General features: G+C 39.6%; 2 protein-coding genes across 2 annotated transcripts; both read right to left on the bottom strand.

The window, feature by feature from the left end:
* Nucleotides 1–4507: 4507 nt before the first annotated feature.
* LOC123037526 (chymotrypsin-like protease CTRL-1) lies at nt 4508–5533 on the bottom strand. The gene is made up of 4 exons (XM_044458701.1): nt 5320–5533; nt 5223–5268; nt 4985–5160; nt 4508–4911 (listed from the first exon to the last, which is right to left on the bottom strand). Exons 1-4 carry the CDS (start codon nt 5531–5533, stop codon nt 4508–4510), a joined length of 840 nt encoding a protein of 279 aa, XP_044314636.1.
* A 503-nt stretch (nt 5534–6036) lies between these two features.
* LOC108050140 (serine protease grass) lies at nt 6037–7241 on the bottom strand. Its single transcript, XM_044458575.1, is given in 4 exon segments — nt 6037–6343; nt 6346–6456; nt 6690–6859; nt 6919–7241. Coding segments are annotated over 4 exon segments (909 nt in total). The 3' UTR covers nt 6037–6038.
* Between the last annotated feature and the right edge of the window lie 8099 nt (nt 7242–15340).

Below are 15340 nucleotides of genomic sequence, written 5' to 3'. Positions count from 1 at the left end.
CTTCTTCAGGCCTTTAAAGGCTCCGACTTTTCAGAAGATCGAGCCACGAAAGACGCTAATTATGTTTCAGCTTTGTATGCTTTGTTGCCACTTCCCGTCGTTAATTTGACTGAATCTGAACGTTTTATTGGGCATCGAAATGCAATTAAAGGCCATAAAAGGAGTCTCAACGCAACTTATATATGTGGCCAACACATGCCACTCGGTTTGTCTGTCGGCTCTTAAAGGCGGCGCCAAGTTCTTTGATTTTTAACACCTTTTTCCTTTTTGCTGCTAGGAATCCACTACCACTGCCACTGCCTTATGCTCTGAAGTGTGAACATTTGGTGTGAACTTGTAGAAAAACATTTGTTAACAATGTGATTTTAAGCTGGCATTGTCTTTGATATACAGAAAAAAAAAGGAAATTTGGGGATTACAAGTGTTGACTGATATGCGAATTGATTTTCAATATAACTTGACCATTTCTCCTTCTATATTATGTATTGAAAATATAGCTATTTTAGTTTTCCAACATCTGCTCCTTTTAATAACGTTTTGGAATATTCCCTATTAAATTACAAGTGCATTCACTTCGTCTCAAGTTTCAATTTCCATTTTTATAACCCAGCAATCATAACTCTATGAAAAGGAATGATATAGCTGCATATCTGCTCCGATATACGACTTAACGATTCAAGTTCATGAGCAATTTTAACGAGTCTTCTGTCTAATCAAGTAACATGACCAAAATATGGAGGGAGAAATGTTGGTTGGAGAAACCCTTCAACAAAAGAAAAAACACAGAAACATTTCTTATGCTTGTAAGTACTCCAAGTGATTACAATTTTTATGTGCACTTCAGCCGATGCTTTACGAGGCCCCGGACACTGCTTTTGCATACAAATACGATTCAAAATATCATATCTTTGTATTTGTAGTGCGGTGTAGACGAGAACATTTTTAATGACACTTGTCGAGGAATTCGTTTCACTCAAAGCCAAAACACAATTTGTGCATTTTTCTCTAAATGATTTCTCCGCTGGGTCATATCTTTATTGGATAATGTATTTATGTATTTGGTATATGTGGTTATATAATTTTAATTTCTTTTCATATGAAACTGCCCATAAAAGTTAAATGTGGAGGCCATAAAATGCAAAGATCAGGCCCTGCGCCTTGTTGTGGCCAAAAGGTGTGAATTTCCTGTGCATTTCACCCAGCTCAAGGAGCAAAGGAAAACGAAAAGTGTAATAAAAACTTCCTAAAATTATATGTTTCGTTCCATCCATAAGACTTTATGAGTTGGCAATTTGATTTGTATCATCAGACGTTTTTGATGGGAACTTATTCTAAAAGGAAATCTCTTTGCCTTTCTCCTTTTTTTTTTCTCATATGCTCTTCAAGTGATGCCAAAATATTAGTTGCTGCCTCTTGAGCAATTTCACGAAACGAATTGTAATCATTGAAATGTATCTAAACAGACGCAAGACTAAGGATCTTCAGCTGCGGTTACTTCAAAGCCCTCATAGAGATCCAGTGATCGCAGTGTTCTTGCCTCCCGGCATGTGGCAAACAGATGAGAACCTCGAGATGAACCTTCAGTTGAACCTGCCCAACCTAATGAAGCCATTAGCAGCGCCTTATCGGAGTGCTCAAGGATCCTCGAAACGAAACAAGACGAGGCACAAAAGGTCTGTCTAAGTATTGTCTTTGTCTTTGTCTGAATTCGCCCTTTGTTGCGGGGCAACTAATACGCCTAAATTAGATCGAGATCGGGATCGGAATCGAGGTGCTCGGGGTGCCTATGTGGCAGCTGTTGTTCAAGATCCTCCTCCTGCGAATCGCCAGTAGGTGTATCCTGACTCTTGCGGCCAGCCATTAACTTCACTTTCGATGACTTTATTTTTACTTTTTTTTTGGCAACACAAACCGACACAAATCATGCTGAATAGCACCTGATGCAGTTGGATCATTAGGTAATTACCGGCAGAAAGATGCAAAATATAGACGGCTTGAATTATTCGAACCAAGATTAGTAGAAGTACCCCTGTAGACGGTATTATAATTTCAGTAAAGCACATTTCGGACCTAATGAAGTATATATAATCACCATCCTAAGGCCTTTCGATTGACCGTTACCATTTTCATGTTAATTCTTTTTAGGTTTCCAGTGATCATAGAAAGGTCACTCACAACTGCACTTTATAATGACATATCTCTAAAGACATTTTATCATTGATCGAAATTTTGACTCATTTTCAGGTTACTCACATTTGGACTTCTGGACTCCATAACTTTACTAAATTTAATCCGATTTCAAAGCGGCATACCTCTAAAGACTTGTGGACTGATTATCTAAAAATCTGCATTCAAATTTATCATTTAATCTTTGATCGAAATTTTGACCCATTTTCATGTTAGTTATTTTCAAGATTTCAATGACTTAAAAAGAGATTTGGACTTCTAGACTCCATAACTTTTCCAAATTTAATCCGATTTCAAGGTGGCATACCTCTAAAGACTCGTGGTTTGATTATCTAAAAATTTCCAATGTATCATCTTAACGTTAATTCATTTTTGACCCATAACATGATGGTCAGAGACCTTGTTTATTTCGAATTTTAACTAAACCGATGTCTGTTATAAAATGATTACAAATGCTTACTTTTCTTAGACCTACTTTGTCTAAAACATATAGTTACAATTCTTTTTCCATATGCTGGTCTAACCGCAGGCATAAATTGTATGGAAAATATTATCTGTTCTACAAATATAGCGGCACTTAAGCACAAATGCCGCCACCCACCGGTTACCCTTATTGCACCACCCCTCCTGCAGCACCCCTTGTGCTCCACCACCTCCTGCGCCAATGTCGCAACACTTTCCAGACAATTGCAATAGCGAGTGCAACAAGCGTCGCAAAAGTTGCAGCCTCCCGCGTTCCTCCCGCATGTTTTATTACTTCCGCGCACTTTCGCTTCAGCAGAATGTGGCATATACGTAGTATGTGTGTGGGAAAGTTCTCAGTGCGTTTAGCAGTTGGTTAGCGGAGTGCCAGGCGTTCTAGAAGGGGCAGGGGTATGTATATAGGAATAGGAAGTAAGCTTCCTTCATCCTCTGTTGTCTCTGGCGTTGTTGCCACATTTTGGCGGTGGCGGCGAATGGTTTCCTGTTGGAGATGCGTTGCCACATGTGTATAATCGCACTGGGAAAAATTGCTTCAGCAGAAAAGATTTAAACGTGCCTAAATATACAACTTAAATAAATAAAATAATAAATTTAATAAATCTTCTTTGGGTCTTGTGTATATTTTCAGAAATTTGGTTTTAGTTTGTTTAAAATCGGTCGACTGTATCATATGACGCTTTTACTTCAAGATATATCCATTTCTTACACTTTCACTTATTCAATTGAACTTATTTAATATAGCTGTTAAGGAAGGAAAAGGATTTTATTTACTTATGTTTTAGAAAATAATTATAAAAAAATGTTTGTAGCTTAATACAAACTTTTTTACGCACAGTGCACGGGGACACATGTGGCTTTGCAAAAAAAAAATGTTAAGGCTGAAGATGCAGCATCCTTGCCAGGATACACAGCCCAGACGCTGGCAACTGTTCACTTTCGCTGCTCCCCAGCTTCTCCTGGTAAGTCCTCCTCCGCGTCCGCTTTTTCCATATTTTTCCTTTTTTGTCATTAAAGTTTAACCGCGGCATCTGTCACTGTTTCTGCTGGAGGAACAAAATTTAAAGCCAGCTAAATTTTAATAGCCCTTGCAAATTTCCAGGGAGCATCAGCAGCAACAGTCGCAGTACATTTACAAAAAACTGGAGCAAATGTAGATGTTACTTCTTTTTTAACTCACTGCTTTTTGCTCCTCGTTTTTGTGCTTTGGTTCCTTTTATTGCCGGCATCTCCTTTTTACGGCCAGTTGCAGGTTTGTGGCCTCGTTTTGGCCACAGCTACTCCGCCATATATCAAGAATTAATTAGCGTAATGCATTCCAAAAGGAGGACCACTTCTTTTATATGGCCCACTGATCGTGAAAAGTGTTTACTGCGGACCCGAGTTTTTTCACATTTTTCTTTAGCTAAAAAGGAAGGAGAATTTGCATTAAATATGCATAACAAGCATTTGCATGATGACAATGCCAGGGTTGCCAGCGATTTGAATTTTAATTTTTAAGTTTCTGGGGAATGTTTTAATTGATGAAATGCCCAGAGAGTAAATGGTGTAAAATATTTATATATGCAAAATTGAACTTCGTTTAAAAAAAAATGATTTAAACACACTTTATTCCGTAGGTAAAAATAATAATTGTCCACTGGATTATTTAAAAAAAAAAAAACAAATTTTACAAAGTTTATTATTGTATATTATTGAAAATTTTGTAGTGACCAAAAGGAGATGGAAGACTTCAAAATAATTAGAGAACGCTCAGTCCCGAAGTAGTTAAACCTAATTTTGCTGCTTTCTTCTTTTATTTTAAGAATATAAACCTATTCTAGGATCCTGGATCTCGTGCCTATCCAAAATTACGATACACCAAAAGAATCCAGTCGATGTAGCTCAGGACATCCGTGAAAGCACTTGCCTTCGAGCACTGGCTGTTCGTGAAGCTGGCGATTCCGATTTGGATGAATCGGTGCGAGTTTTGGAATGGGATCAATGCTCCCACTGGTCCACCGGAATCGCCGTTGCATAAGTTGCTATCCCAGTTTCCGGCACAAAACTGTTTGTTCGTAATTGATATATGCGCATAAATGCGGCAGATCTCCGGAGGTTGGCGACTTAGGTCTAAGGTCATGAGTTTGCTACTGCTGACATCAGACTCGGTCTTTCCCCATCCAGTGCCAGTGACCGGATCTATGGCGTTGATCCTGTCCCTCCACGTAGTGTCCCACACAATGCAGATGGGCCTTATGCTGTCTATGATCCAGAATAAACAATTAAATTTTAACTTAGAATAATTTGGAACTTGTACAGGAGTCTTGAAACCCACCTGTATATTCGATTCTCCTGATTAGCCGTAAAATAGCTATATCGTTGGCCATTGTATCTGGGTTGTACAAGCGATGCCTGAAGGCCCTGTGCACTTTGACCTCCGATCGAAAGACACAGTAACTGCCATGGCACCGGTCATAATCCTCTCTGTCGTATTCTCCCAGACGAGCTACTCTGTATAAGGGAAAAAAAAGATTTACCCCCTGCTTTTTTATATAAATTGGTAATTAACTTACAGCTCAATATTGGGGAGAAAGCAATGCGCTGCAGTTAGTACCAGGCCTGAAAGAAAGAACAATAAGCTTTGAGAAATGTGGGTCTATTAATACTTACGGTTAGTAATAAGAGTTCCGCCGCAAATGAAATCTCTTTGAGTTGAGAGGAGGAAGACCATCCAGGGACTCGATGTCAATCCAGCGACCGTTCCATTCTTGATCCGTAATGACGTGGGACTGGGAGCTCGAATCCCACAGGCCGGATCCAGAAATTGGGCGGATCCCAACAGCGGGAGTAGAAGGCAAGAAATCCCGATCAGAACGGTTTTCATTTTGCGACTGTTGTCCGAACCTGCGATTCTTTAAGATTAATAGTCACCACAGTCGGTCTTATCAGGCGCTGAATTATGAGGAACTTATATATTTACGGAAAACGCCGCTTATATATATATATATTATATTCTTTTGAATTATCAGGAGTTATTTATATTTAATTCATTCGGACTTATCGGAAATTGATTAAAGCATTATATATGTACACACATATGTGGAGGAATTCTATGAAATCCTTTAAACGAGGGCAAGTTATTAAGAGTGATTTTGTAACTCTTAATACTTTAAGACAATTATTTATTTTTAACTTACTTAAGTCGTCTTAGGCACATGCCCCTTTAAAATTCATTCAAACACAATTTAAGTCATTTTCTTTTAGAGTATTAACGTTTATTGATTAACATTATTTATTTAGAAAATCTATACAAAATTTTATACCCGAACCAGAAATTGGGTTAAAAATCTGGCTGTGGCTTCGGCTCGATTTCAAAACCATTTTGAATTTTAAAATAAACTTTCGTTGCCATATTTGTTTACTACCAATTCGATCCACTTTCTATAAGTGATCACATCCGTATAGACACTCGGAGCCCGGCATTCCAAGTCTCCGAAGCTTGTGAGTCCGTACTGGACGAACCGAAACGTCCCGTGGTAGTTCACCATACCGCCCAAAGGTCCGCCGGAGTCTCCATCGCAAGTGTTGGTGGCACTGTCTCCGGCACAGATCTGATTTGGACCCAACGGCACATGGTAAAGCTCGCTGCAGAGGCTCCGATTCTTAACCTGAATGGTGGTCTCGTGGAGAACGGTGGCCTCGTGTCCGTTGTCGTTTTTCCCCAGCCGGTGGCCGTCAACGATGTGATATTGTCCAGCAAGAGTTTTCTCGCAGGATCCAGGACAATGCAGATAGGCCTGATGTGGACTTAAAAAAATATTTAAAAGCTTGTTCAATTCTACTAACTTATTTGGTTTGGACCAATCATCTTAGCATTAGGATATTTAGTGTGTTTAATCTGCTAGTGAATTGAGCATTTATACTTTTTGTTGTTAAGAGCTCGATTTTCACCGGCGGACTTTACTAGATTGAGTTAACAATATGGTCATATTATGTTAGATGTGTAAATAAATGGACATTATAGTCAGAGGTCAACTTACCATTGTACTCCACAAATCTGGCCAGTCGGAGCATGGCGATATCGTTTAAAAAGATATCACGGGTGAAGTATTTATGCATTATGCCCAGATCAACCATGTAGTCCTCTGCTGGTAGTTGGCATGATGACTTCCCCCTAGTAACAAGACTTATTCCTCCCAGTCGAACCTTCCTGCAGGAGGGAAATCTTTAGCTTATATTTAGTAAACTTTTCCGACTGAGAGTACTCACAAATTCGGAACCCCATAAAGGCAATGGGCGGCTGTCAGGACGAACTCTGAAAGGGAGGTATTAGCAACGAAATAAAAAGGATTATTGTCCTGATAATACAAACGGCGATTGATGAGCGTTCCACCACAGTGAATTCGGGAATCGTAGTGCAGAAAGGCCATCCATGGATGAGAAACGATCTGTGTATCTCTGCCTCCGATAATTCTGGTTCTGTAACTGGGGACTTCAGCTCGAATTCCGCAATTCGGCTCTAGAAGTATCGCAAATCCCGTTTTACAAAGAATCAAGCTGAATGCGATCACAATGACAGTGACGTATTTCATCGCGAGTCAATGAATTGAAATGCACTGAGGTCTGGGCGGATCGAGCGTATTTTTTAGTACTTATCAGAAAATGTCTTATCAACTGAGCGAAGCTTGTAGAAATTTCGCTCACAGCCGGGCAACTCAGAAAAGAAAAAAACATAAAAACAACCAAAATGCATTTAAGCAAAATGTATAGCGATTTTTAACCTGCAAGTTTAAAATCTGTCTGATTCTTTATTTTTTTTTTTTTTTTTTTATTTTTTTTTTTATTTTAAAAAAAAATTTTTTTTAACAATTTTCATATTTTTCATTCATCATGTTATTTAATGCTTTTTGCGAAAAATGATCTGAAATTTAATTGTACTGCTTTGAATGGCAAATCGATTGAGAATTTTATAACAAATTTAACGAGGTATAACATTTCAACATTTGGTCATTTTCCTCACGGTTTGCTAAAAAAAACGAAACTTGTAAAATATATTTATCGGCAGATTTTTTTAATAAAATACTTTTCGTTTGTTAACCTCTATAATTGAAATATATCTGATTACTCTTAGCCAGTACTCGCCGACATCTGGATTGATTGCAGTTAAGTTGCCTTAATTAAATTTGCGGCGAATTAAATGCGCCCTTTTCCTCTTTAACCCGTTTTTGCCAGGGCCTTCAGACCACGCCCACGAGGGCCGAAAAACGTGGCTGTTGACAGGCGACGATGACGATGACGTCCTCGGTTTTGGCCAGGTGCAATGTGTAAGGTGATGGGGTTGGAGGACACTATCGCCATTTTTTTGTCAGCTGCTTGTGGCAGGCGACATCAGCAGAAACTGCAGGAAAAGGAGGAAGGCGGCAGCAGAAATGCATGCCAAATTAAACAGTAAGTGCAGCAAGCCAAATAAGCTCTCCCCGCTATAAACAAAAAAAAGTGAGGGTCCCAAAACCCGAAAAGCCAAAAAAGCATTCGACCAACCCAACCGAACCAAGCCAACAAACAAACAAACAAACTGGCGAATGCAGTGTGAAATTTTAATGCACAAAATTGCATGTGTGTTTGTGGCCATTGTTGTTGCTGCTGGCGTTTCCCTTCAGCCAACCAACAAACAGCAACAACACAAATTACTGGCCACGTCAACACACGGAGAAAAAAGAGTGATACGAAATGAAACTGTTGCTGTCAGTCTGCGGCAGCAGCAAAATCAGCTTCAGGCAATGCAAAATACAACAGCAGCGGAATAAAACGAGAAAGCCAAATTTTAGTTGGCCAGCAGAAGTCCTTATACCCTTGTTGAAAATTAAAAAATTAAAATTAAGTTTAAAGTTTTTTTTTTTGGCAGTTTTTATAAACACAGTAAAAAACTAAAGGCTCTGAAAGTATTTTGAATGTTCTAAAAACTTTAAATTAATAACATTACCTTAAATTATATTTTAAACAGAATAATACAAAAATATTTATATATGCCTAAAAATGTCTTAAAATAAACAAAGAAAAAAATAATTGTAGTACTTAACTTCTTTGGTAGAATATAGTTCGAGTTAAAAAAGTTAGAATACACATTAAGTTTCTTTACACAATAAAGATAAATATAAAAAGAAAATAAGGAGAGGTTTAAGGTTAAATAAGGTAAGTTACGTCGCAAACATTTGACCCAAGTCTTAATGCCTCCTTAAAAGGGTATGAAAAAGGGTTAAAACATGGTAACAGCAATTCATTGGCCATGAAGTTTTCCACCTGTCGACAATGCGTTGATTGCTCCCGCTCCTCGAGAGCAACAAAATCGGACAAGTTGAAGTCGAAGTTGCTGTTGCAGTTGCAATTCTCAGACGCTGATTGTTGCCATTTGCCGGCGATTGGAGACCGATAAGTGCGAAAGAGATGGTGAAAGAGGGAGACAGCTGGGCAGAAAGAGACGGAGCACCGAAGCTTCCCCTAGAATTCAACGAAGCGTAGCCATAAAACAATGACTGGGGACCCTTCTACTTGGTTTATTGCATTCATTTAGCGCATTCCCAAACAAAAGTCGCTGTGTGTGAGTGCTTCGTTTTTTTATAAGCTCCATAGGCAGGGCATTTCTAGCAGTTTTAGCTGTTTTATGGCCCTGCCACACGCCATCTTGGCGAAACTCCGGGGCAACACTTCACCCGCCATTGTTGGCAATCATTGAGGCGTTAAGGAAAAACATGGAAATTGCATGCGAAAGTCAATCAGCAAAACAAAACATGGTCCAAAGTTGACAAAAGAGTGGGAGTAGTATTTAAATGTCTCTGGGAAGCCAAAGAAATTCTGTTTCAAAGAGTTAAAGCGTATAAATTGAATAGATATTTACTTTTGCTTCTATAAATCCAGTTTTGTTGATGCTATTCTCGATATCCGAACTCTACAATAATATTATTTTTATATTTTATTTGGGGAATATATATTCGTTGTGTTAATTTGTGCTTATACATTTCTTTAAACATCCTAGAATATCAAATTCTCGTTAAAACAATTCAGCAAGAGAAGATTTCGCATGGATAATTAATAAGTTAGTTCCAATCAATCTCGTTCAAAATAATATTTTAAGTCCCCGTATTTATTTCAAATTATCAACATCAAAATGTGAGTATGGATGGAAACTTGTGTTCTTCAATTAGCTCTGAACGTTTAATTTCTGATGACTCTTTGTTTTGCGTGCTCGGCTCTTGTGTTCGGAGTTTGTTTTGCAGAATGGAAGAGAACTCATGAATGCCGTAGCCTGATTATAAACATTATGTACTCTGGCTTGGCCATTTGCCTGTGGAAATGCTGGGAGATTTCTGAAATTTCACACAAACGAAGGAGAAGCTTGATGCAAAGAGGTGTTCGTCTCGTTTGTTCGCAGGTCGATGCATTTTAATGATGTGCCGGGGCCCCACAAATATAATTTCATTTTTGCATTTCTGCAACTTTCGCAAACTGCAGACTGCTGACTGCAAATTGATTGCCGGCCAACAAAAGGGCAGAAACTGCAGCACTCACGCAACGCATGGCAACAATTGCAGTCGGTTTAATGAGCTCAAAAATGCGCGCAACAATGAAGAGCTGGCCAGGCTCCAAACCAAGGGCAATTTCCCAATGGCCAACCCCACGCGGCATCCCACATCGCCCTTCCCCCTGTGCAATCCCCCCCTTTCCACCCACTTAGGCCACTGCATTCGTGTAATTAAATGCAATTTTATTGCCACGATCGGCGGGCGAACAAAAAAGAGGTGGGCAATAAAAGTGAGCCGGCCAGTGGGGCCACAAAAGTGTTGAAAGTACTGCAAACGGCGCTGCTGACTTGATTTATGCAGCACAAAGGAGTTCGGCTAACATGGCTAACACAGCGCCCCCTGGCGGACAATGGCTGCAACTTCCGTCGGCCAAGAAAACAATGAGTGGAGTAATTAATTCCAAAGTAAACAATTTATCAAGTGCATTCCGCTGGCGGCCGGATTCTTCAAAAACTATCCACTGTTGGTTGATGCAAATTAAAAAATGTAAAAATTGAACACAGGTTAGCACTTTGTTGATAATCAACCAAAAATGAATTAACTATTTTTTATTATATTTAAAACGCTTATAATCGGAGGTTCCCCCAAAATCTTATTTAAATATATTTCTAACAAATTTTTGCTTTAATTAGGTTGAAACATTAAAAAAAAAAAAAAACAAGTTAAACAATATTATAAATTTTTAATTAAATTGCAAATCTGACCCACATTTTGTAGCCCTTTTTTCAAGTCATACCAAGAATTTGATTTAATTTTCCAAAATTTAAATAGACTGAGCTTTCTTAAAAGTTTATATTGCGTATAGATTTAGAACTGATTCAAGTGTCACGCTCCCCGCATCAGTTTCCTTTAAGATGCACTTTGCAAACTTTTCGAATTAAGCAATCTTTTGGCAGCATTTAACCAACACTTTGCCCGCGGGCCAGTGACCAACACTTACTTATAATCGAATTGGGCAAATAAATCCGAACCGGAAAAGCACCCAAAGCCATCAGCATTATCTACTCTAATTAAGATTGCCGAAAAACTCAGTTTGCCAAGCACTCTTCTCTGGGGCAACCAGAAGTGCATTTCGGGTTACAGCTACGTGCTCATCAGCATAATCAAGTGGGAGTGGGAGTGGGAGTGGGCGGAAAGTGGGTCGGTGGGTTTGGTTTTGGTCGGTTCAGAAGTGGAAGTAAGACTTAACTGCAATTTGAAAGAGATTACAATTATTTGATTGCACTCGAGGGCTGAGAGATGAGAGCTGAGCGGCAAACTTAGCCGAGGCCAAAAGTATTTTGCGAGTCATAAATTTTGAATGCCAAATGCCGGAGATAAAGCTTATCGCGATTGAGGAACAATACTTTGGGATACGCTGGAATGAATCACTCAGCCCAAGGAGTTGAGTCATATGGATACGGGTATATGGTATGCTACAATGAATGGATCCGCTTGTCTTTTCGCGATCTTTTTGGCATCGCCATACCAAACAAACCGATGGCAAGTCTCAGCGCCCTGACAGTTGTTCATAAATTAAGACATCCCACAATAAATAAGCCAAACAGTGAAATCCCTGAGAGATGCACACGTGTCTGCGGTCGGAGGAGCTCTTCAAAGAGTTTGTCAAGCGGCAAAAGTCTGCGGCTAATTATGCGATGCCGGGAGGGGATTCCCCCTGCCCCCACTGCCACATCCCGCATAAAGATCTCGCCTCAGACAGCGACTACAATTGCATTCGCAGTGCATTTGCACAAAAGGCGGAAAAGAAATGCCAAAAAGCCGAATGACATGTGAAAATATGCAAATATCAAAAGTGAATGAATGGGTCTGGGACCGGTCTGGCCCGCTCTACTTCTGCTGGTCTGGTCTGGTCTGGTCTGGTCCTCGGGTTCAGTTCCGTTGGCTCACTCATTAAATATAATGGACCCGGTCGCAAGACGAGACCCAGCGTCGTCACCATGCGCTTTAATTATGATGTCGAAATTCGCATTAATTGCCACAGAAACGACGAGTTCCGACTGCAGCGAAGGACTTCTTATTTGCACTCAGAATAAATTTCGCTAGATCATGGATGTATTGAGGAACTTGTTGTTAACCAAAATCCCTTCAGGCTTAGAGTTTTCTAAAGTAGAAAATAATCTTTTTCCAAAGACAGATGATCCCTTTTGGGAAAACCACTTTCTTCTCATAGCTATATTTATAGCCGCAATGACTATTGGTTAGAAAACAAGGAAGATTGAATTTAAAATATTGTAAAAATTATATTTATTTATAGTTAAGAGCATAAGTTGTTGCAACTTTTTTGTTGAGTGCACTTCTGCACTTTAAAGAAGGCCATGGCGGAAAAAGTTCCCTAGTTCCCGCCGGCACTTCTGACAGCAGTTTATATAATTTTGACAAGCGTTTAAATGCCTGCCAGACGAGCGTCGACAGTTGTCAACTGATATTGTGGGTTGTGCATTGCGACTTGATTTCACATTCAGATTACCGCTCTGTTAATAAGTGGGGGAATGTGGTAGAAGACAGGAGCTGGGGTTAGCTGATGTCGCCATCTCCGTTTTGATGTGCCTTAATGTATTCGGACAGCACGCGATTTAAATTGCCTCGGCAAGGCACTTAATTATTTGCAAATGTGAGAATGAGAATCCCTTCAAAGCCATTGAAGTGTGGTTAAAAAAAGGGGGGTACCAAGGAAAATGGGAAATAAGATATCGCGGCGAAGCTCAAAGGATATTCTGAAGGTTGGGAAAAGTTTAAAGGGAAGATATATTGCTATAACGTAAGAACGAGGAGTGATTTATTAACAGAAAAAGCAATCAAAACTATTATTTATAGATTTATTTATCCGATTAATCCACATTGGAATTTATTCAAAATTGTTTAAACTCTAATCGTCAAGCTACGTCATTTTCTATTATTCTTTAAAATTGATAAGAAGTATTATATTATATTTTTATGGCAAAATAGTATACGTAAGAAAACTTGATAGTTTTATATTTATGAATTCCGTTCTTTAGTATATGAAAGATAAGTTTGCATTACAATTTAGCAGAAAATATTAAGAGGAATGTTATTAATTAATTAATGTTTGGTATTTTCCACGCAAATCCTATCCATTTCTCCACCCCAAGCTTTTAGAAGAATAATTAAGTAATTGCACTGGCAAATGGGTTGCCAATCACGGCGGAATCTCCCCTTCTCGATGGAGTCGACGGCAGCTGCTGGTCAGAGGAACAGATTTGATTTATGTTAAAGCTTTTATTAAAATTTCACTTCCCATACCGCTTAACAGCTGATTAACAGCCGAAAGGAAGCCAGACGTGCGTGATGCCAAACAAAGGACTTGGCGCAACAATGATGGAACCGGGCTTAACTGGGATCCCGAGGGGAGGAGATCAGTGCCGAGTTCCTTTAATTAAAATAGACAAATGGCGCACGATTGGACACTCGATGATGGGTCGCCATCCCCCCCAATGCCGCAGCTGTTGCCTAATTTATGAAAAATTCACAAAACGAACTTATCAATCATAATGCTTGAGCTCTCCTCTCCAACTGGCTACCGATGAAGAAGGAGCTGCCACATTGTTGGCGTCTTCCAGCTCCTTAGGATTCCGAGCACGTGCCTCGCTGCCGGCCAGGAGAAAAGGCGGAGACAAGCTGGGAAAAGGAGAAACGGGCGGAGAAACCACTCCAGCGGCAAAGCTCTCAGCTCTCAGCGAGAATTCAATAGAAAAATTGCACAAACCTTTCCGACCATTTGCAGTTTGCAGTTTGCAGTTCTCAAACGTAATTGTGGGCGCCCCATTTCGGTTTAGTTTCGGGTACAGGGGAACAGGGGCTCCACTGTCGAGACCGTGATGAAGATGAAGATAATGCGGCGGATGCTTTACTGTAGCCAATTTGGCTGGCAGCCGCTCAGCGATGACACGCCGTACGTGACCTGTTCGTCAAATGCAACCGGAGACAAAGTGCAGGAAGCCTTTTGATCAGCTTTAAACTTTTCGGTCAAGTCATTTGGGTGGGATTGACAATTGAAGACAAATATTGATGAAGGCCTTCGCAGTCCAACACGAAATTCAGCAAGACTAAAATTGGGAATTTATCACTGACTTTTAAAAATATAAATATATATAATATATATAAATTTTTAAACACTAAAGAGTGTTTAATTGTTTGGAACTAGAAATGCTGACTTATGTATTTCAGATAACTGAATAGTTTTTAAAGTTTATTTTTCTTAAAGTTCCATATCACTGAAACCATTTAAATATTGTTTAATTAATATTTCTTTAATATGCGGAATCTATAATATAAAATGTTCTTATGTTTTAAGTTTCTTAGACTGCATTTATTTAAACTTCCTGAACATCAAAGCAAATTAGTCCCCAAGCAAATCCCACTAATGGTCTTAGTTTGCCAACGACAGCATAATTAGTCACAATCACTAATTTTTAAACAGGAAAACCCCACAAAATTCACTTTCCAGTGAAAATCGTCTCCCAAAAAGGGAGACCAAAGAAAAAATAGCTGAGAAATGCTTTAAGAAAAATCAAAGACAGCCACGCGACCACAAAAACAACTTTTACTTTGCACTTACGCTTCATCCCGCACGACTAGTAATGAAAAATTCCGAGAAATTTCAATTATTCAACATTCTTAACGCCAGGCAAATGAGCAGAAGTTTGCCTTCCCGACTTTCCTCACCACGGGGGAAACCAAACTAATTAAAGACGCGTCCACCTACAAAACCAAGCCTGCTCCCAAAGTAGGCAGCCCATCCCGGGCAATCCGGGAAATCATACAAAGTTATATAGTCATCAACTGCACATCAATCATAGGCCGGCAAACTTGGGGCTCCAGACATTGTTTTGTCTTCTTGGGGAAATGGGGATTTTGGGGAAATCGGAGGGAGTGCGACTGGCGGGAAAACAAGCGCAGGAAAAGCGTGAAAAATTGTCGAGCATGACGCAGTCTCGGAACGCATCCACACATCCACATCCATGGGCTGCACTTAGACATTGCTAAATTTGGACCAAGACCGAAGAAAATCCACGTTTGCCATGTGTAGGCATTTTGCTGATAATTAGCGAGCGGCCCAACCGAGTGTTTGCCGCCCTAATTGATAAACG

The sequence above is a fragment of the Drosophila rhopaloa genome, unplaced genomic scaffold (assembly GCF_018152115.1).
Source record: "Drosophila rhopaloa isolate 14029-0021.01 unplaced genomic scaffold, ASM1815211v1 contig_167, whole genome shotgun sequence".
Lineage (NCBI taxonomy): Eukaryota > Metazoa > Arthropoda > Insecta > Diptera > Drosophilidae > Drosophila > Drosophila rhopaloa.
This window is presented reverse-complemented; position numbering and strand designations above follow the sequence as displayed.